Source organism: Clarias gariepinus, chromosome 8 (genome assembly GCF_024256425.1).
Source record: "Clarias gariepinus isolate MV-2021 ecotype Netherlands chromosome 8, CGAR_prim_01v2, whole genome shotgun sequence".
Lineage (NCBI taxonomy): Eukaryota > Metazoa > Chordata > Actinopteri > Siluriformes > Clariidae > Clarias > Clarias gariepinus.
In genome coordinates this window covers 19,713,595-19,735,186 of record NC_071107.1, presented here as the reverse complement: position 1 = coordinate 19,735,186, position 21,592 = coordinate 19,713,595, and the positions used below count along the sequence as shown (strand labels likewise).

The 21,592-nt window shown below is 38.1% G+C and overlaps 1 protein-coding gene across 1 annotated transcript in view; it reads left to right on the top strand.

The window, feature by feature from the left end:
- Positions 1–1,562: 1,562 nt before the first annotated feature.
- Positions 1,563–21,592, top strand: part of col13a1 (collagen, type XIII, alpha 1) — an 81,028-nt gene continuing 60,998 nt past the window's right edge. The window contains exons 1-2 of the mRNA XM_053502569.1: positions 1,563–2,201; positions 4,836–4,905. Of these exons, the coding sequence (XP_053358544.1) occupies positions 1,935–2,201; positions 4,836–4,905 (337 nt within the window). The 5' untranslated portion in view covers positions 1,563–1,934. The remainder of the gene's footprint in view (positions 2,202–4,835; positions 4,906–21,592) is intronic.

Sequence of the window (21,592 nt, the reverse complement as noted above, 5' to 3'; positions counted from 1 at the left end):
TGGTTGTTGGTTCATCCAGTAATTTTTTTTCTGTCTTTACAAAGTGACATTTACAAATGTAATAAATGTCTTGAGAAGATTTTCTTTTACTGTATATTGTGCTCATTATGATGGCCTTTTTGTATATTATAGTAAATTATCTATTTCAGTCTGCTACTGGTCACAAAAATCATTCAAATTATTGCTAATTTACCAATAAAATAAAATACACAGGCTGTCAGCTGTTTATTTGGCAAATAATGCACACATACATTTACATGCATCTTATTTTGGGGGCCAGATTTAAGATGTCATGTCATTTAGTCTGCTCAATCAGTACTTTGCAGGTTATTACCTGCCACCTACTTAAATATATGACAATTCAAATATATGGTGCAACTGTTCTTTTGTCTTAAAAAAAAGAAACATTTTTGTATACTTTTCAAATAGTGAAAAGGGCCACTTTTCAAGGTGGAAAAGTTGGCAGGTGTCTTTATTATGACATTTAGGTTCATTTTAGAAAAAAAAAAAGAGCTTTAAGTTTATTTTCTTTGCGGGCATGTAGACTAGCCTTCAGGTTGTCAGGACCTGATATTTCATTACCTGTAGAAAGTCATTTAAACTCATGACTCCTAGAGATGTCTATAGGTTCATTTAACCATCTTCCATACTGCTTATGCTGTGTACAGGGTCATAGGGCCCTAAAGCCTATTCCAGGAAACCAGAGTGCCAATTTATAACAGGGCAGATGGGCAATTTGGGAACGCCAATTAACCTAATCTGAATATATTTGCATGATGAGAGGAAACCGGAGTACTCAGAAGAAACCCTCCAAGCATGCTGAGGACATGCAAACTCACATGCATACAGACCAGAGGAATCAAATCCTTGACCTTGGAGGTGCAAGGCCATTGTGCTAACCACTAGGCCACCATGCCGCCTATGTCTATAGGTTGTCCACAAAAAAATAAGATATTGCTAATTACTTTGTAAAGATGCGCTATCTACCATGATGATGATGATATATGACTTTAGTATAAGGAAATGGGCCTTAAAGAAGTCCACACAGGGTCTCTATTTAGTATGGTCCTGAATATATATACTGTAAGTATGGTCCTTTATGTGCCTGGATTATTTCTAAATAGGTGAATACAGACAGTAAGATGACTATCCACTTTATAATTAAGATAGGTTTATATGTTGGATAATACAATAACTGTGTCACTACTACTACCAATTATTATTATTATTATTATTATTATTATTATTTTAATTTTAAAAATACATTATAGCATTAAAATGTATTAGAATAAATCTAAAAAAAAAAAAGAAAAAAGTGCCGCACAGATCAAAGGGTCATTTTATACACATGGGCTCCTGGCACCTAAATATATCCTGTCGGCGGGGTTGTGGAGAAACGCGCGGCTCCACTGAAGCTTCAGTTCCGCCCAGAGCTGATGGGCAGCGATCACACGCACGCGCACACACACACGCGCGCGCGCACACACACACACGGGGAGGAGCCTGGCGTTCAGGAGAGGCGCAGGGCGCGTGAGAGCGCAGTTGAGCGGAGCGCGCAGGGAAGAGGCGCAGTGAGCGTGAGTGTGAGTGTGGAGTGAACAGACTGCAGCTGAAGCAGGGAACAGGCTCGAGTTTCACCTCACAGATCACTACAACGCTGACACTGGAGCTCATGAGGACACACTCAGATGGCACGACACAACACTAGAGCCTTCCGAGCCACCTGCACACAGCACTAGAAACCATGCGTTTAACTCCTCAAACAGAACTCCTTTTTCCATATTGAATAACCTGCTCTCTGAGTAAGACTTGGACTAAAGTTTTTTTTTTTTTTTGGAAGAATTATTATCCAACCTGTTTTCAACTGATGGTTAGATTATAAGTTTGTTGAAAAAGCGATTTGGAAGAAGTCAGGTTAGCCGGATCTCAGTACAATGGAACAGGACAGTAAAGTTCCTCGCGATGCTCCTGGAGGAAGGACTTGTGCCGAGCATCCGTGTAAAAGCGGCGCGGTGGCGGTGTGTGTGGCGCTCTGCCTCTTCTCTCTCGGAGTGTGTGTGCTGGTGTATCTGCGCACCTCGGAGCTACAGGCAAGGGTCAACAGCATGGAGAAGCACCGAGAGCCTCAGTACACAGCCTGGATGTTTCTCGAGCAGGTGGAACCAGTGCTTCTAAACCGCCTGGATCAGATGCTGGAGGAGGTGAGTGCGCTTCCGAGGCGCAGGGTTTCCTTGGTCCCGTGGGAAAGTTTTAGGCTTAGATCATATATAAGATTGTTAGACTTGTGCCATGATTTTATATATATATATATATATATATATATATATATATATATATATATATATATATATAATGAACATATTTTTTAATTTTCTATGGAAGTCATGTGAAAGCAGGGGGAAAATTTAGAAAAAATTAGAATAATGTCATACATTAAGGAAATTTTATATCCTCACCTGTCAGGCATACCAGTGTTTTTTGCACTTTACATTTGAATTATTTTATGGTTATTTATGATGCAAAACACATTTAAATTTTTTCTTTAATGAGCTACTCTGCACATTTTTCTATTTCATAATGTGCAGTGTTTTTTTATTAAAAGGATTTTCAGTTATTCCTGCAATTACCTATCATGTGAGCTACCCACATTGCATATTTGTATTTTACCATGCAGAATTGAATGCAATCCTGATGATTTAACAGTTTAAAAGTGTTTCCACATAACACAGTACAATCACACTGGTTTTGTTACCTTTATATTTCTGTTTTTATTATATATATATATATTTTTACCTTTTTCACAATTTTGACCTATATGTTTTAAGAAAAGCATCAGTTAAAAACGTTTAAATTCTTGTCTCACAGACCACCAGTTAACCTTTAAGCATTCTATTTTAGATTTTTATGAACCTATAAGAGCTTTCAGCACTAGGCTCAAACACAAAACTGTGTGCAGATTTGAGTCTAAAACAGTGAGGTGTAGAAAAGTAAGATATACAGTCTCTCACAGCTATCCTTTCCTCACACAGGCCTCTAATGGTCACTTACCCAACAGTGTGTAAAGTATGTGCTGTGCCGCTGTGCTTTGGGAAGACAGAACCCTGCTTTTGGAATCTTAGTGTATTGCTAGTAAAGCTGTCATGACTGCAGAGGACAGTCAGGTCCTTAATGAAGCAAAGCAGACTGCAAGAGAGACAGCCGGAACGTCTCAGGGCTAAAGTAAAGTGAGGTGGGACTCTTTCCAGGTCTGGGACAGTGCTAAAAAATCTTAGTCGTTTTCTGTACAGTGGCTTGCAGGTGTCCAATAATTGAACCTATAGTGTTTATCTGGTGTGGTCAGGTTAATGTCACAATGAACTTATTCTGTTTTAGCCAATGTCTGCATTTCAGTTTACATTACTCAACATATAACTACAGAAAGACAACCTAAATCATTTCCAGTCTCGAAACTAATAAAATTAAAAGACTATTTGGTACTGAAACATAAAAGAGAGAGAGATTTTTCTTAGCTGCAAAGCCTGTCAGTCATTAAGGTACAGTAATCATGCACAAGAATGTAATTGTTAAAAAAAAAAAAAAATTAATTACTCGGACAGCAGTATGATTATCAAAATGTTTGTTAACACTGCAGCATACACCAGGTACCATGAGGCACTGAATTCCGATATAAACTTATACTGAGAAAATAATAATATGTGCAATAATAATAATAATAATAATAACAATAATAATAATAATAATAATAACATATCCATTCAAATGTAAAAAACATTGTAAATTACCTAGGGTGTTCAAGGATAATAGTCTTAACAAATAGTCTCAGCAAAGACTGTGAAACTGGAAAATAATTTGTTCCATATTTAATGAACAACAAAGAACTTTCAGAAAAGTCAGTGCACACTATTACTTTGGAAAAATACTACAAGAAAATTATTCATGCTTTTTAAATTAGGAATTTTCCAAGCCTCATTGTAAAGAACAGACTTTTGCTTAACCCAGATATTTACAGCTTTCTTTCACAACATTGTTTCTCATCTCTTGTTAATCTTCATTAGCTCAGTTTTAGTTATACAAAACACTCAACCGTACTTCAGTCAGTGTCAGTGTTGTGGAAGAAAAAGCTTGCTTGTAGTGCCTGAGCCTGGTCTGTGTAAGAACTTTTGCAGCTGGGAAGAGAGTGTGCCAGTATCAACCAAATAAACCCCTGGAATGAATTGTGGTTAGCATGCACTGGGGCCAGGGAAATATGTTGGATAAAACTCTAAGGATAATTTAACTATAGTATTTTAATTTTACACTTTTGGGCATCATGTGCAGTGCTCTAATCATCGTCGTAGGATTTTAGCAAAGGGGTCATGGTGTGTCCAGGTAATAAGTTGGCACATCTCACTTATCGCATAGAAATAATAATACTGTTTTAATCAGTAATGGCATAAGCTTTAAATTATTACCATTAACCATTAACATTATCCTTCTTCATGATGAAGGCAACTGATGAATCTTAACTTTAGTTTGGATATAATACATCTCATTGTGGTAAATATAATATCTGACTTTAAATTATATAAGCTGCTATGGTAGCGGTTTATTAGAAATATGACTTAAATGTCAATAGAAGTAGTGTTAGAGTAATAACTGTGTACACCATCTATTTTGCTAATGTAATGCATGCAGTATCCCAGCTAAGGTAAAAGTATTTATAATAGTTGATCTAAAGTAAATAGTTTATCTGTTCATGTTGACTGTTGAATTTTCTCATGTAAACCTGTTTAATTAGTAGTATATCAGCAGTAGTAATTCCTGGAGTAACTGAAGTCTTCTTTGTTCTTTTGCAGAAGTTAGCGTCTCGTCTGCCGAAGACCAGAGAGACTCGGGATGTCTCCCATGCCTGTCTGTGTCCACCAGGTAGGTCTAACCATTTGTTTCTGAACCCAACCATACTGACTATAACACACCTGGCTTTTGAAGAAAGCTGTGGTTACTGCTGTTTAGGTTTGCTTTATGGTTAAGTCTTTAACAGAGGCTTTTTGAAATGTTAATCTACAAATCCTGCACTTATTCTGGTCGCACAGGTATATTTGAAAGCAGCTATTATTAGGCATAGTTGTGCTGTGAAATCATAACTAGTCAATGAGATTCCTTGTCCCTCCGTAATTTGAAAGCTGTGAAAAGCGTGTGTGCTTTTTGCTTTATTCAAACTAAACGGATTGCGTTTGTGTGTCTGATTTGGCATCTCTATAGTGACAGGTGCAGTTATATTTTGGGCTCTGTTGGCAGTCATTGACTTTCACTAGTGTCATGCTGGGTTATGATGCAAAACAGAGTGACAGGGTGGCATCATCTCAGAATTCCAGTGTAGAGCAAACCGTCAAAGTCCAGAGCTGATGGCTAATAAGTCACACTGGCTCAGTGGGTCTCTTGCCATATAACCTGAGTAATACAAGCATGGGGACATAGTGTGGTCTAGTGATATCATATGACAGTGACCACAATAGTATGAGAGATTGTAATGTGGGCATAAAAGTAAGGAGTTTTGGTTATTGTCAATGCTGAACTAATGCTGAACTTTGGATCTGTGATTTCTTAAGTTTCTTTGGAAAACAGGGCACTTAATAAATTTGCAGTGTCAGTCATGCAGATATTCAGTTTCCTACTCCAGACTCCAGGTGTAAGCCATTAACTTGTGTGTGTGAGAAGAGAAAAGAGAAAAAGGTGAGACAGCAAACACATCTAAGTGTTAATTTGCCCATCAGCAGTAGCCATCAGTGTGTTAACGGAGTGGATGGCCCAGATGGTGTCTGTCTTTGAACATGTTTGTACTTTATGACTTTGCTGTGAGAGACTTCCTGGTCTCACGATGACCAAAGTTATATTTGTTTCCTTGTCAATTCTGTCATTCCTAATTCTAATTTAGTCAATGCTTTAAAATAACTTATTAGCACATAAATAATTATGGTAGAATATTGCAGGCATATATTTTTGTTAAAGTAGGAAAGTCGTTGTCCTTTGTTACATATATGCTTATTCATGTGTATGTTTACTGTATGTGTGTGAATACAATATGAATATGCATGTATACATATTGCTCTCCTTCCTCCAGCTGGTGCCTGTCAATCGTTCCCTCAGGCCATGCTCGGATTGCTTCCATTCCTTTGTTTATTTTCAGTGCAAAGGGACATGGAGTAGTGGCCCCTGCGGCCCTCAGATGCCTCTCCTGAAATGCTCGCATGCTTACATAAAAACACACAAACTTCTGCTTGGTAGACAACTTAACATTATCAAGGGTATCATTTATCATAATATAACCCCTATATAAAAAAGTTCATTTATTTGCTCAAAATAAATTTGCCATAACTTGTTTACAGGTCTTTAAGCTTTGCACAATGCCTTGAATGCAAGGAAAAAAAATCAGTACATTGAACAAATTTATATTTGTTCAGGTTATTGCTTGTTAGTGTTGTCTCATTCTGATAAGGTGTTCATACACCACGCTTTTGTAGTCAAACTGTATCCAGAAAAGTTTATCCCCTCTTGGCTTTTATTACTATCTGGATACCATCCTTTTATTTTAAGTTCCTATGAACAAAGTTTCTGTATTTCACATTAATTTGTCAACTCTGTGGTCAACAAGTTCAATTAGTAAAGTGAGCTTGCTGTACATCTGCAATGTTGAGTGTCCTTGACATCCAGTCACAGTGTGTTAGAATAGAAAAGATTCAATGTTCCTGCATCTGTAATGTTAGCTGTCCCTTGTTAAAAGCTCAATGAATCGCATAAATAGGAGCTCAAAGCAAGGTTTAGCCTGGTTTATAAGCATGAAACTTTATTACATACTCCCTAAATAACCTTTTTTCACTAAAGCAAATCCACTTTAAAAGTCGGGCTCCACATGATAATGGTCCACCATATTGGTCGACGTAACATTAATCAAGCATTGTGTGTCAGTGGTCTCCAAGGTTGCTGCCCTACCTTATGCTGTGGTGTTGGTGTATAGTGGTGTAGTGGTATGGAGCTGCCTTCCAAGCAGTTGAACTGGCTTTGGTTCCTCGCCAGTGCATGCCTTTGGGGCATTGGTAGGTCAGTGGGTGAAGGCTCTGGGTTACTAATCTGAGGGTTCGCAGTTTAAGCCCCAGCTTCACCATGCTGCAGTTGTGGGCTCTGGAGTGAGGCCCTTTGCACTGTCTGCTCTAGGGCACTGTACCATGGCTGACCCTGCATTCTGACTTGTTCCCCTCCTCTCCTGGAAAGAATTTCACTGTGCAGTATATGTGACAAATAGAGGCTTAGCTTTTAGGGAGATTGCCAACATAGACTTACCTGTAATTAAAATGCTCTGTACCCTATTTACATTTATATTTACATTTATGTCTTTGGCAGACGCTTTTATCCAAAACGACTTACAAAAGTGCTCAAGTTTCCGTCATTGAATAGATCCTTACACTGGCTTACTAGGTTACTAACTAAGTACCAGTCAAACACTGTTGGGTCATATAGACGACAGGGGTCGTCTATTTACATTATTTAGATTTATTAAAATATTTTTTCATTTAAAGAAACATTAGCATGAGATGCTATATTACAGCTTAGATATTTTAGCTTGGGTCCACACTTCATTAAAAGCTATATAACCATTCTCTAGCTAAATGAAAAGTAAAAAAAAAAAAAAAACATGCATTCACAAAATTGTGCACAGATTTATGCACTATTTATAAAAAGTGTCTTGTAAAAGCTGCGCTACGAGTGAATATTTAATATTGCCAGTAATTTCTGATTATAACAAGAGGTATGGAGACAGCTGTAACTTTTATCTTCTCCTTCTACAAATAGATTTTTGTCCATGTTGACTTGTACTATTAGTCCAATCCTGCTTTCCGGAACAGACACCTACAACCGTACAGTGACTTCAGCTAAGCGAGTAGGTCTAAACATTATTATTCAGTAATTGCAATTAAATTGATTTTACCTTAGATAATTTTGGCTTAGTGTGTCATAGTGACACAGTTGGTGATTGAGTTACTATTGCATGAGTAATGCACTAAAACAGACATACATGGGGGCTATATGGCATATAAAACCAACTGATGTGGAAAGTTCAATGCATGGCGTGTGGTGTGTTTGTTGGCGGTAATTGCCTAGTGATAGTATCATGTTTAAACATATGGATCGAATCAAGGATCAATAACTAAGGTGAGAATACAGATAGATAACATGGTACGGGATATTCTTTGGCTAGTACTGGATTAAAGGGACAAGAGCCAACGGCCATGTCAGAAAACAGGAAAACGTTCATGACTGTTAGATTGAGTCCAGGTCTCCACCAAGTTCTCTTGAATTCACATATTGTATGCTGAGGAACTGAGTGGCACTTTCTTGGACAGTGCTCCAGGAAAAGGAGAAGAAAGAGGCTGCTGTCCCATCACCTTCATACACCACACACCTTCATGACTCTTATTTCCACCTCGTCAAAGAACTTCCCAGTGGACTTTGTTTGTTGTTTGGCTCATGGAAAGAATAGGGCAGAGTCTCATGTCTGCAGAGGTCATCTGCAGTGGATTAGCCATGAGGGGAAAAGTGAGCAGGAAAGGCCAGTGGATAAAGGCCTCTAAAGCCGCACCCCTCCAGCTGCCGGAAGTGAGATTTGACAGTTTATGTGGCCAGGGTCCGAGGGGAGGCCATGTCTAGTGTGTGTGAAACCAGAGCTGGACTGCAGGGTCTCTGAGCATGGCATATTTATCATAGCAGCTTCTACAAACCAGCAATAGCAACAGCAAAGCACACAACAGAACAGAAAACAACACAACATAACAGAATACAACAAATTATTACCACAAAATTATTTTAAAATTATATATGTTTTATTCTCCAAAATTGCCTATTTTAATACCTTTATATATACACAGAGAAAACTATATTTTCCTAAAGGTTTCTAATTGATATGTAATAGTGATTCTTTTTGTTTTATTTTGGTATTCCACTTTGTCACAAATAGTTCCCATGAAATCCCTTCAGAGACAAAGGGACTTTGAGTAAAGAAGTCATAACACAGGATTTAAACTTGTGATAATCTAATCACAGTATGAATGCTTTACTAATACATTACATAAAATCTGGCAGATAAAGAACATTTTCCTTCTATTGTTCACTGAGTATTTACTAATTAAATTTTAAAGCATAGGCTGAAAAACAGGGCAGCACGGTGGTGTAGTGGTTAGCACTGTGGCCTTGCACCTCCAGGGTCCGGGTTCGATCCCGGCCAGGCTCTATTTCTGTCTCTGTGTGCATGGAGTTTGCATGTTCACTCCATGCTTGGTGGGTTTTCTCCGGGTACTCTGGTTTTCTCCCACAGTCCAAAGATATGCAGGTTAGACTTATTGGCGTTTCCAAATTGCCTTAAGTATGTGTATGTGCCCTGCGATGGTTTGGCACCCTGTCCGAGGTGTACCCTGCCTCGTGCCCTAAGTCTTCTGGGAGAGACTGGTCCCCGTGTCCCTGAATACAGGATGAAGCAGTATAGATGGTAAGTGAGTGGGTGAGTGGCTAAAAAACTGCACAGTAATGCTTAATTCTGCTCAATTTCTTTTTTGTTAGGGACCTAGTCTGATATCTAGCACTCTGCCTTTGTCATCTAGGCTATAAAAATAGATTACAAGCCATAATATTTCCTTGGACCACTTTTTGCTTTAACTATGACATTCATTCGTTTATGCAATGTCACAGCATGTATTACCATCCAGATTCCGTACATTAATTTCTCTCCGAGATCTTGTATTGATGATGGGAAAGTCAGACATCTGTGTTAACCCTTCTCCACCACATCTCAAAGATTTTCAATGGGGTTAAGGTCTGGACTCTGTGGTGGCCATCCTTGTGTGAAAATGATGCTTCATTCTCCCTGAGCCACTCTTTCACGATTTGAGCCTGATGATTCCTGGAATCTTGGAATATGCCCATTCCATCAAGGAAGAGCAATCCATTGATGGAAAAAACAGTTGATTCAATATATTCAGGTAGTCAGCTTTTTGGACACACTTTTTGGACATATATTGTCGCTAAACATAGACCTGACTAACAGAAGTAACTCCAGAATATAACATAGTAAATCATGTAAAATAGTCACGAGGCATGATGGGTGCATCACTTCAGCCACCTCTTTTCTTATTTTGTTGCACCATTTACTCTGAAACAGGAAAAAATCTAGGCTCATCACACCACATGATCTTTTAAAAAAAGCATCACAGTCCATTCTTTATGCTCCCTAACAAAATAAAGCATTTTTTCCCATTAGCCTCAATGATAAGTGGTTTTCTTAAGGATACACGGCTGTTTAGTCTTTTGTTTAGTCTCCTTAGTTGTTTTAAATTGCTTGATGTAGGCAAATATTTGAACCCATGAAACAGAGTAACATCTTTTGTCATGACCACAGGATATGCCCTCTGGTTGTGTAAGAAATGAGAAGCTACTCACTGCATCACTTAGGGTTAAGTAACTTGCTGCCAGCTGAAAGTCCTTACCTATTTGCTTAGACAAATTCAAGTGGTAACTTCATTTGGTTGTACGGTTTCTGTAACTACATTTCCTCCTGGTATACCTTGTAACACAGTCAAGCTTAAGGAAATATTAAGGATTAATATAAACAATATCATAAAATTGTATGGCCCTTTGTCTTGATGTTTAAAAGTCTTTTCCTCAGCAGTATAAACATCCTTTAGAATTTCCTGTAAAAATGATTCAACAAATCCAACCAAGCTCTATCAACCATTCGTACTGGTCTAAATTACAGGTGGTCAGACCTGCCAAACCATCCGGTACCCTCATTAATGGGATTAGAAGTGAGGACAAGTCAATTATAAATGCTGAGCAGTGTTATGTGGAGTCATTTGGACTGTTTGGTTGCAGAGGTTCCATGCTGTCTCATAAGAGTGCCCTCTTGTGTCAGGACTTTCACAGGATAGTGGTGGACGTCAAGCACCTGGCATGCTGGGCACTCGGAGAACGCCCAGTGCTCTGCCTGATGACAGACCAATGCAGACTCAACTGGATCAAAGAATGACTGTGTGTGTGAGCAAGTCAGAGATATAGCGATTCGGAAAAGAGAAACAGAGGGTGGGAAAGAATGAGAGAGCACCTGTGAGAGCACATGGGATGCATGTCCAAATTAAGGCAGTCCAGTAAAGCCATTTAATCCAAATGTAAAAATACCCCTCAGATACCCTGAAGAGGCAAGGCCGCTTCATCCTTGTAAATGAGAGGCAGCTTTAAACTCCATACAGAGGTCAGGCATAGAGGTTAGTGGCTCGGGCCATTTAAGCACCCCCAAGTTCAACTTGTCATGACTGCTGACAGGAAGAGGCAGTGGCGGATCTCCTTTCCTGGCATGTGATTAGCTTACAGCTCAGCTGCCAGAGAACACTTTTGCTGGGAGGAGAGGTGTTGTCTGCAGACTGTGCCCAGCAGACACAGACACACAGTCTTACAAGAGGGCCAGAGAATGTATGAGGAAAGAGCATAGGCACAGGAAAGTCTGTAGTATATATAAAAAAAAAAAACATGTGGCACTGACAATGGGAGAGGAAGAGAACGGCAGGCAGGGAAAGTGCGCGTGAGTTGGAAACGAAGGAGAACACTATGTGGTTAGCCATCTGCTTTTCAAATTGAATCTTGCATTGACTTTTAAAATCTTGCGTCTGCTTTTAAAATCCCCATTTTTGCCCATATGCATAAAAACAATGATGTCTTTAACTACTTATTATCTTATTTAGAGGAATTTGACGGCCACCATTTAACTCTCATTCTGGAAACAAATAGTTCGGCAGGACATGACTCAAACTTATATACATTCCATGAGACTGAGGATATTGGACATAGAACTACCTTTATTTGTGTTTTTTTAAATGTGGTTATGCAGCATATTAGCACTCCACATGAATTTTGTGCTTGTGAAAGGACTACTCAACTACTCATTGTGGTCAGAATCTAAATCATGTCGTCCCATGTATTAGGTCCTGAATATCTGGATCTAGTTTCATCTTATTTCATTCCAGGCATGTTTCTTAAATAAAAAAGGAAATGCATGGACAGTCCTCTGTGTGTGGCCAAATGTGTGACTAGTTATGCTTTTACAAATAAATGCATGATAGTGAACGTGTGGAGGTGAGGGGGATATTAACCCAGTAACTTGCAAGTAAGAATGTGTAGAACCATGCAGTTTAGTTTAGTGCTTTATTATTTAGGATATTGTTTAGTTTTAAAGAATTGCTTCTTCTTTGGTGGTATGGAATGTGTATAAAACCAAACCCATATATCGAGAATAAATTGTAAGATACACATTATAGCAAAGAGTTTTTTGACACCTAATCATCGCACCCATATAGGCCTTTCCAAACCTGTTTCCACAAAATTGGAAGTACGAGTTATGTATAGGATCCCTTCAATGGAAAAAAAGCCTGTTTCTGAATGACAATGTCCCAGTGCACAAAATGAGGTCCATGAAGACATTCCACATGCCAAGACAGGTGTGGAAGAACACATGTGGCCTGCACAGATCTCTGACTTCGACTCTCTGGGATTAACTGGTACTCAGACGTCACTCCATGCCTCTTTACTTAACATCAGTACCTGACTTGATTGTACACTGATTAAGCAAATCTCTACTTACGTTCTTCAAAATGCACATGGAAAACCTTTCTAGAAGAATAGAGGGTATTATAACAGAAACGGAGAGGCAGGCTAAAACCAGGATTCAATGGAACCTGCATATATTTGTGTGATGGTTAGATGTCCTCAAACTTATTATTATTATTATTATTATTATTATTATTATTATTAATATAATTACCTATATGTATGCATTTATTCAAACATGGTTGAGTTGCATGCTTTTGAAATAAAGCTGGAATTGAAAGGAGCAGCACAATCAATCACCAAGGGATGCAAAGCAGAGTGTAGTGCAGTTCTCAGCTTTTATCCATTATCAAATCATTGAAGCAGAGCTCTCTTACTGATATTGTGTCTAGGCCCTGGTGTCAGCTTCCTGTGAAGCAGTGTTTGTTGGCATAGTTTCAACAGGCCCCTTGCTTGCAGCAGACTTCCTGTGGGCATCAGAGCACATGATGCTGTCTGCTGCTCTGAGGCAGCCAGTTCTTATGTTAACAGTTCTCGGCTGACTGCCAAAAACAACACTTTATATTGAATCTGAAACTAGAAGAAAAATCTCCCTTTGGAGTATTTTTGTCACTGGCCACAGCAGCCTTGGTAGTTGGAATTGTAGTAGCTCATTTCAGAAGGTCATGCATCACCTTTTGGAGTCCAAGTCTAATTATGGCCTCAAAAGTTCTGCTGGTTAAGGATGTTGCTGGTCCCCCAAAAAGGAACAGGTCATTCTCTAAAGGTGAACCACAAGCTTTAAAACATTGCAAAATTGCCCTGACATTTCCAGGGGCTCTATATGGAGTGTAAAGGAGGTCTGTTAAAGTCTGTATGTTATTAAGCACCATTAGAGTCATGAATTTGTACGTCTCTCAGTGAAACTGTGCTGGAACAGAAGCCCATCTGCTTTGCATCAGCCACTAATTTCTGGTAAACGAACAGCCTTAGATGAAATTTTATATTGGAGGGAAGTGATAGAATCTTTCCAACCATCCAGTCATTATAAGAAAAATCCATGAATTTCACCACTATGAGCATGGTTGTGGCCAATTCATAAACTGTCATTTTTAGATGGAATTATTATTTTGAGCCTAGACTCAATCATTATCAAACATCAGAAATAAATACGGTTACATTTTATAATCATTATTCTTCAGTGTCTTGATTTTCTCAATAACTCACATGTGACTTTTTTTTACTCACAACCAATGTGGACAGGGGGAAAAAATCATGTTAAAAGTCATCACATTCAAGGAGAACCTCTGTCTGAAAAATGTGAAAGTAAGGGCAAGGTAATGAAGGAATCAGATTCCTGGCTTAAGCCTTGACATCAATGCTATCCGTATAAGAATGAAGACTAAACCAGATGTCTGTGCATGGAAATGCCTTACCTTGATGACTTACGTTCATCTTTTATGTCCACATCAGGCTTTGATTTTGTGAATTGGCTTTTGCCATTTCCTTTTTGGTTTAATTTCCTTTTTTTATGAAACTTAAATGCTCAAATTTAATGTTGTTCTCAGATTATTAATGACCCATAAAAAGATTGCATCACTCGAGGATAATGGTTAAAATGTTCATTTAATCTAAATGTAATTGTTTTCAATGTATCTGTATGACCCATAATGCTGTGTAGCAATCTTAGCTACCCTATGTTTAAAATTTATTTTAATACAGTTTGCACTGTCATTTTTGTGCCCATTGCATAGTCTTTTTACACACAAGGGAGGGAATCTATTACAAATATGTTACAAAAGTCTATTTCCACTGAGGTGACTGTGTTAAAGATGATGGCCGGGTGTTATATTCAAATAATAATAAAAAATCACAAACTGTACGTATCACATAAAATTGAATAGAATTTAAGTAGAAATAAAAAATGTAATCCGCTTGGTGTATTATGAGGATACAGTAGGGTTCTTTCAGATGACATAACATCTTAAAGAAGGGGGTTTGTTTTAAAAAGATTAGCTCATAGGTAAATCTTGCTATTAGTTCATTTATTAAAAAAATAATAAATATATATATTTAATCTGTTCTGAGATGGTTTAGTGGTTTGTTGCTTCCTTCTCAAACTTTCCTCTTTTCATACTAGCAAATTAGTACTTAGATTTTTTTTTTGTTTTTGTGAAACTGTCCTTCCCTTTTGCCTTGTTGTGTTTTGTCCCTTGCTCTTCCATGAGAATTACCCTGAAAGACCCTTGCATGTCTCCTAATTCTTATGTTTTTCTTGTTGCTATTTTAATGGTGTTCCTTTGCCTACTTGCCTATTTTCCTGTACTTTCTCTAGTGCGATTCTGCTCTAAAGTCAGATTTATTTGAAACAAGAACTCTTTCCTTAAGCTATGGAAAATATAGAAAAATAGAGGGTACTGTAGATAGGAAAATATCAAAATAGGGGTCAGTGTTTCATTAGAGGGCTTTCACGTTTTTATCAGCGTGCCTTATGGGCATTACGGCTTTATAGATAGCAGTAAGCAATAAAATTGACCAATTTCTATTTTAAGATTTTTCGTATGACCGGTTTGTAAAAGCATATTAAATGTTAGAATGTAGATTTAAGGAATTTTACAGACTATTATAAAATTATTTTAAAAAAAAAACATTTAAGCTCTACCATCTTAGGGAACAAAGTCTTTTCCTTGCTCCTGAGAGAATCCTAATGAACATAATTTTTTGGACATAATTTTTATTTTTTAACATTTCAGTATTTCTCACAGATGTTATGTAGCTACTTTAAAAGGTCATTGTCATGTGTGACATCACAAAATGCTTTCCACATGTCCTCTGGTCAAACCAGTTGCTGCACCCTATAATTACTAAATGATCAACATTAACACTCGCCCACTTTCCAATCAGGCAAGTAAAAAACAAAAAACTATTTTTATTAAATTTTCCACATTGAAAACAGTTATTATTTTTAGACTCCTCTAGCTGATATATTGCGCTGAGTCTGCTGACTAATCGAGAGCTTTGTCACTCGGTTTCGACTGTGCGGCTGTGTAAGCTCTAAATAGTGTCTTTGGCTTAAACTGTTCGTTTTACACATGGCCGGTATTAGGCAGCAAACAGTTGATAAAAAAAAACAGTGCTATAAGGCTATCCCTTTCTTTTCAATATAGGGTTAACAACAGATGTTATAATAGATAGGGGTGCCTAACTGCAGACAAACTGTTGCAATTGGCTGGTGGTGCTGGTGTAGTGGTTTGGGGGACTTTGGGGGACTCTTTTTACTAAGAATGCATTTTTTAAATGTGACAGTCTACATGAGTTGTTGCTGACCATGTCTGCCCCCTTTATGTCCAGCAGGCCATGTCACAACGTTAAAATCATTTCAAATTGGTTTTTGAACATGAAAATGAGTTCACTGTCCTCAAATGGGCTCCACAGTCAACAGTTCACTCAATTCAATAATGCACATTCGGGTTGTGGTGGAATGAAAGATTCACATCATGGACATGCAGCGACAAATCTGCAGCACTTGCATGATGCCAATCATGTCAATGTGGCCAAAAGGAATGTTTCAGCACAATGTTGAATCTATGCTATGAAGAATTAAGACATTTCTTAAGGCAAAAGTGAGTCCAGTCCAGTACAAGCCAGTTGCACCTACAGTATGAAGTGGCCGGTGAGTGTATCTGATCTGATCTTACCTTAAAAACATGTATAATTTAAGTAGTAAACACATAACAGATACTGTGCAATGTGATAACATGTAAAACATTTTTGTGCTGAGTTTTATTAGGTTAAAATATGTCATTTAACTTTAGACATTTTGGACTGTTACAATTAAAATGTCACATTGTCAGTCATATCAGTTTGTGTAGAGACTACTGTACTTAACTGTTAATTCAGGCGAGTTTGTGAAGTGGTTTATAACAGTTGTTTATAGGGCACAATACTCCTAGACAGACAGATTTTATTCTTCAGTAAGGCAAGAGTTTGAGCTTTGATATTGACCTTAACTTTTGGCCTTGATGAATGCAGTCACTCATTTTAGGTTCAGTGAATCAAGAGGTTAGTGTTGAGAGAATAAGAAAGTAGATTAATGATTATGTCAAAGGATTTATCCACAGTAACATTTGTCTATTGAATTCTGTCATGAGGACGCTGCACTGGTAGAAATGAGGCAGATTTTGTCCCAGATTTTCTGTTAATGCCATTATTGAGGTTAATTATTTAGGAATTGCTGATCACCAAACCAGTCACATTTGTTCAACAAATAAAAGTTCTGCTTGCTGACTTTAGATTAGCATCGGAATTGTAGGATCCACAACTGCAGATTTCCTCTGTTCCTCTGAACCTTTGTTCTTTAATCCTCATTCTACTTTTTTACCATTTAATGGAGCAGCTGAATCGCTTATTATCATGCTAAGCATTGCTATCATTTTTTACTTTTGAGTATTAAAGTACTTAAAATTCTTTGCTCATTAGAGAATGCAAAAACTCCCACATAGGGTCTTGCTTTTCCACCTTTGTCTTGCAAAGCTTTTAGAGAGGGAAATCTCAGAGGCAAGGAGGTCTATGCATTTAACAGAGACGCTGAAGCCAGACGCAGCTTCCATTTCTGTTGATGGCAAAAGAACAGGAGCTTCAGCTTGACTTTCTGATGATGGCAAGAAGAGTGAATGGAAGAAAACACCATGACTTTTCTGTCTTTATGTGATTAAGACAGAAACGGAGTCATGTTTAACAAAGTTTAACATGTTTAATGAAGTTTTTTTTTTTATTTAAAGCTACAGTGTTTGGTTCATCTGACATAAAAAGGAATCTGATAATGAACATACCAGAGCTCAGTTACCTGAAAGTCCTGCTCCGTCATTAAAAACACAACATGGCATTACAAGACACATAATGTAGGGAAAGGTACATTATATAACTGAATGTATATACCATGGTTAATAGTAGAAACCTCTGTTAACCAATTATCAGAATCCAGATAGAGACGAGGCCCACAGGCTAGTGTTGCAGACAGGTCTCAACTTCTGCCTACAGAATATCCGGTCTACTAAACTAAAACACCAAATGACTCTATTTTGCCATCTAAGCAGAATACTGTAGAGCGTTTTATGTAAAAAAAAAAAAAAAGCCTTTCTAGTGGTATAATATGATGATATTAATATTATGATATTTGTGATAATAATATAATGTGTTATCTGTAGTTCATGTTGCACTATATTTGATATCCATCGCCAAAATTTCATTTGTAAGATCTGTCAAATGCTATGAAATTGTGCAGAGCTTTGGTTGGGTCTGGTGTAGTCCCTTTTGTTTATTTTCACAGGAATTTAACAGGAGGTACTCGAGAAGAGGTTGAGTACAAGCAGTAGACGAAATCCCAGGATGCAGCAATCTACTTAGAGCACTGTTAGACATTATTAGGCGTACTCATGAGCTATTTGAAAAAGTAGCTGAGTGAAACATCAGCAGAAAACCAAGCAGAACTGAATGAAATAAAATATGTTTGGAATATTGAGTGATTCAGAAAAGAAAGATTTGTAAAAAGAACAGAAAGTTTATCAGTTGCTACAGACACGGACACATCGAGTTTATATGTTACATCTTGTGCAACAGGATATGAATTAAATTTTAGTATTAAGACTGTAAGTTTAATGTGATATAAAGTTCTGATGTTACTAGTAAAGATTGACATATTAAGTTTGTTATTTAAGTGTCAAGTTTGAAGAGCATTGAATGATCGCGCTGACAAATAGTTCTCAATTTCTTAACTAATGTCCATTGTTAAAAAATATAATCTAAATATAATTATCTTAAATTGAATCTGTATGTGCATATCCTCTAAATGAGGCCAACTACAGTCCTGTGTCAGCTTGTGAGATCGTCTCAGTTGGTGCAAGTCCTGGGAACTTTTGCATCTGTGTATAGCGTGTGTGATTACGTGTGTATTTGTGAATCCTGCTAGAGAAAGAGGTGACAGGAATTACCAAACAGAGAAAAGCAATTGGGCCTGGAGATGTAAACATGGCCAGCTTTCCCTCTCTCCTCATCATGAACCCACCCCCAGTTGGTTTGCTCATCTCACCGCAAAGCATTCGTTTGATGTCCTCTAGGTAAACAAGGTTATTTACAGTGCTGAGGGGATACTTTGCCCCTCACCGAGAGGCCCTCCTCTTAGAGGACAGCGCGAATTATGTTCATGGTGTGTGTCAACGACAGTGTGTACAAGTGTGAGAGAGCATCAGAGTCTTGTTCTCGAATGCAGAACAAACCTTTGATTGGACAAGTCAAATATACACTGTCCTCCACGGTGAAAGGAATGACCTGATGGGGACCTTATGTCTCCAAGACAATAGCGATTCCTTTAACAGAGTGCTCTTCTTTAATCTAGTGAGGTGGAAAAATGGAAAGGAAAAAAGGGAAAATGCTGTGCTTCTTTCAGTATAGTAGAAGACATCAGAAAATACCACAAACAGACTCTTGTTTTCTTTTCCATGACTTGAATTAGAAAATCTGTGATTACTTGCTTTTGATAGCTGCAGCTCTATGCTTGTTCTCTGAACGCCCTTTTGTCAGACACACAGGGGCCTCAAATTTATAAATATACTATATAATTTATAATATACTGTATATATTTCTATATCTGTAGCTTCACAGCACAATTTGGGCTTAACCGTTAAGCAGGTAAGACTTGGCTGGGGTAGAGGGCGAGATTTACTTTTATCTTATCAAAGGGCACCATGATAAAGCAACACAGGCAATGTGTGTATGTCCATGTGTGCCCCTCTTTTATCCCTCATTTCCATTTGGGATTGCGAGCCTGGTATTTGCCATCTAACAGCGTCGGCTCAGTGTCAACAAAGAATGTGACTTCACTGATCTTGTTTTAATCCTGTGATGTGTTTCATGTTAACAGATGACATAAAGACAAACGTTTTTATAAGAATTTATTATATATTATTTATATTAACTTCTTGTTTTTTTCCCATTAATTTTTTATTACTCGTCATAGGTTATGTTCAGTAAGCGTGCATTATTCAGGCAAAGCTGGCCAGAATGATCAACTTTGTATTTTGGAATGCTTGGCAACTTGTGGACTTCTGGCTAAACTGTAGTCCATAAATGTATGCAGGACGAAAACCCCCATCACATTACACTACATTTCCACTGCATCATCAAAAAATGGGGTGAATGCAGTAAGAACTTGTACAACATGGCACAAATGCAGTATAAAAAAAAAGCCTGGTAAGGACATGGTTGAAACAACTCAATAAGGATGTATTAATGATGCCATTGACCAGTTACACCTTTTAGGGACTTCACTGACATCCTACCAGCATGGCGTAGAGACGAGTAAGATTGGAATACCAGTGTGACTAAGTTGTAATTGGGATGTCACTGCGTTGTTGTTACATCAATGGAGTTCTCACAACGTCAGCATTAAGTTAATATCTGGTTCTTCTGGTTTTTACCATGTTTATGGCATGTATCAAACAGGCTACCAGCGTGTGTATGATGCGTTTAGAGAATTTGGTATAAATACCATATTCAATTCCTTACACCAACACTTCCTGAGGAAAAGCAGTACATGTGACATGGTATTTATACCAACCAGCCAGATGCAATGATAACGGAGTAAGTACGTGATAAGCCCCTGGTAAGAGTATGCTTTGATCTAATAACGTGGTTTGATCTTAATAGACATGATGAGCGCGTGATCATGTGCATGATAGGAAATTAGAGCTTACATGATAGACGCACTTAAAAACTGTCAGGAACATGGCCAGGAAGTAATATCAACTTAATACATTTTTCCATTTTGACCCAATACCCCCGAGTGGTAACACAGTGGTCTTTGTCAGAGTGTAAAATGGAAAGAGACACACTTGGAAATACACACACGAACTTTCCTATATCCTTACTGAAAACCTCCAGGTATTTCTGTCATACAAAGTCAGTCATGTCGCAAAAACTCATGCAGACAGAAGCATGTTCATTCACAAAGTAAGGCCAACAATAGCTGTCTGATGTGGTGTTCACTGAATACATCGCCTTATATTGTTGTACCTATTGAAACTGAATTTTGGGATTAAAGCATGAGCTCACCTCAGGGCAAGCCACCTACATGACCTTCTTGTCTGGTAGCCTAAACATTGCTTTCTTTGTTTGACTGGGTTATTTGCCTTCACGGTTGACGCCTCAGCTTCAGCCAGTTTTTTGGTGATTACTGACGTGTGTTAAGAGGGATTTCCTGACACGTGAGGCCTCGAGGATGGATTGGTAAAGACACCACAGAGTGACGCTGGAGGGCTGTATGCATGATCAGATCAGGATGGCATCTGATATCTCGAATGTATTGTGTATGTGTGTGTGTGCATGTGTGTGTGGTAGACGCTGCAGGAGAGCCAGTCAGCAGTGGTGGTATTCAGTTCGAGGTTCTGCTTGGCTGATCATAAGGTCAGAGATGCAGACTTTGATCAGAGAATAACTTGTGCAGGAGCTCACATTGTTGTGAACGCACCAGCCTAATAGCAGTTGGTTGTTACACACATCTTTTTCTAAATTTCAGATCCAGTATATGCATTACTTATGATGTTATTTCTGGCTCAAGATTTCATTGTATTATTTGAATAATAAAAGCTGTGGGAGCGATATCTCATGAGAGCATGTCTTTTCATTAAAAAATCTTGATTCTGGTGTAGCATCCAATTAGACATGATTTTTCCATTGCTGTAATAAAGATTTGCATTTAACAAATTGAACGTGAGATTGTGGAGGCCTGCTGTCTGCTACTCGGGCTTAGAGAGGCTCAAAGACAAAGACTTTTGGATGAGTGACAAAGTAGGTCATTGATTTTCCACAACGAGCTTGCTGACTTCCTGCGATGTTGAAATGCCTTGGGGGTAAGCATTTACTTCTTGTGCACAACATTCCAGGACTCTGCTGCTGAATAAGAGAAATGCCATATGCTCAGGTCAGAACGATGCAA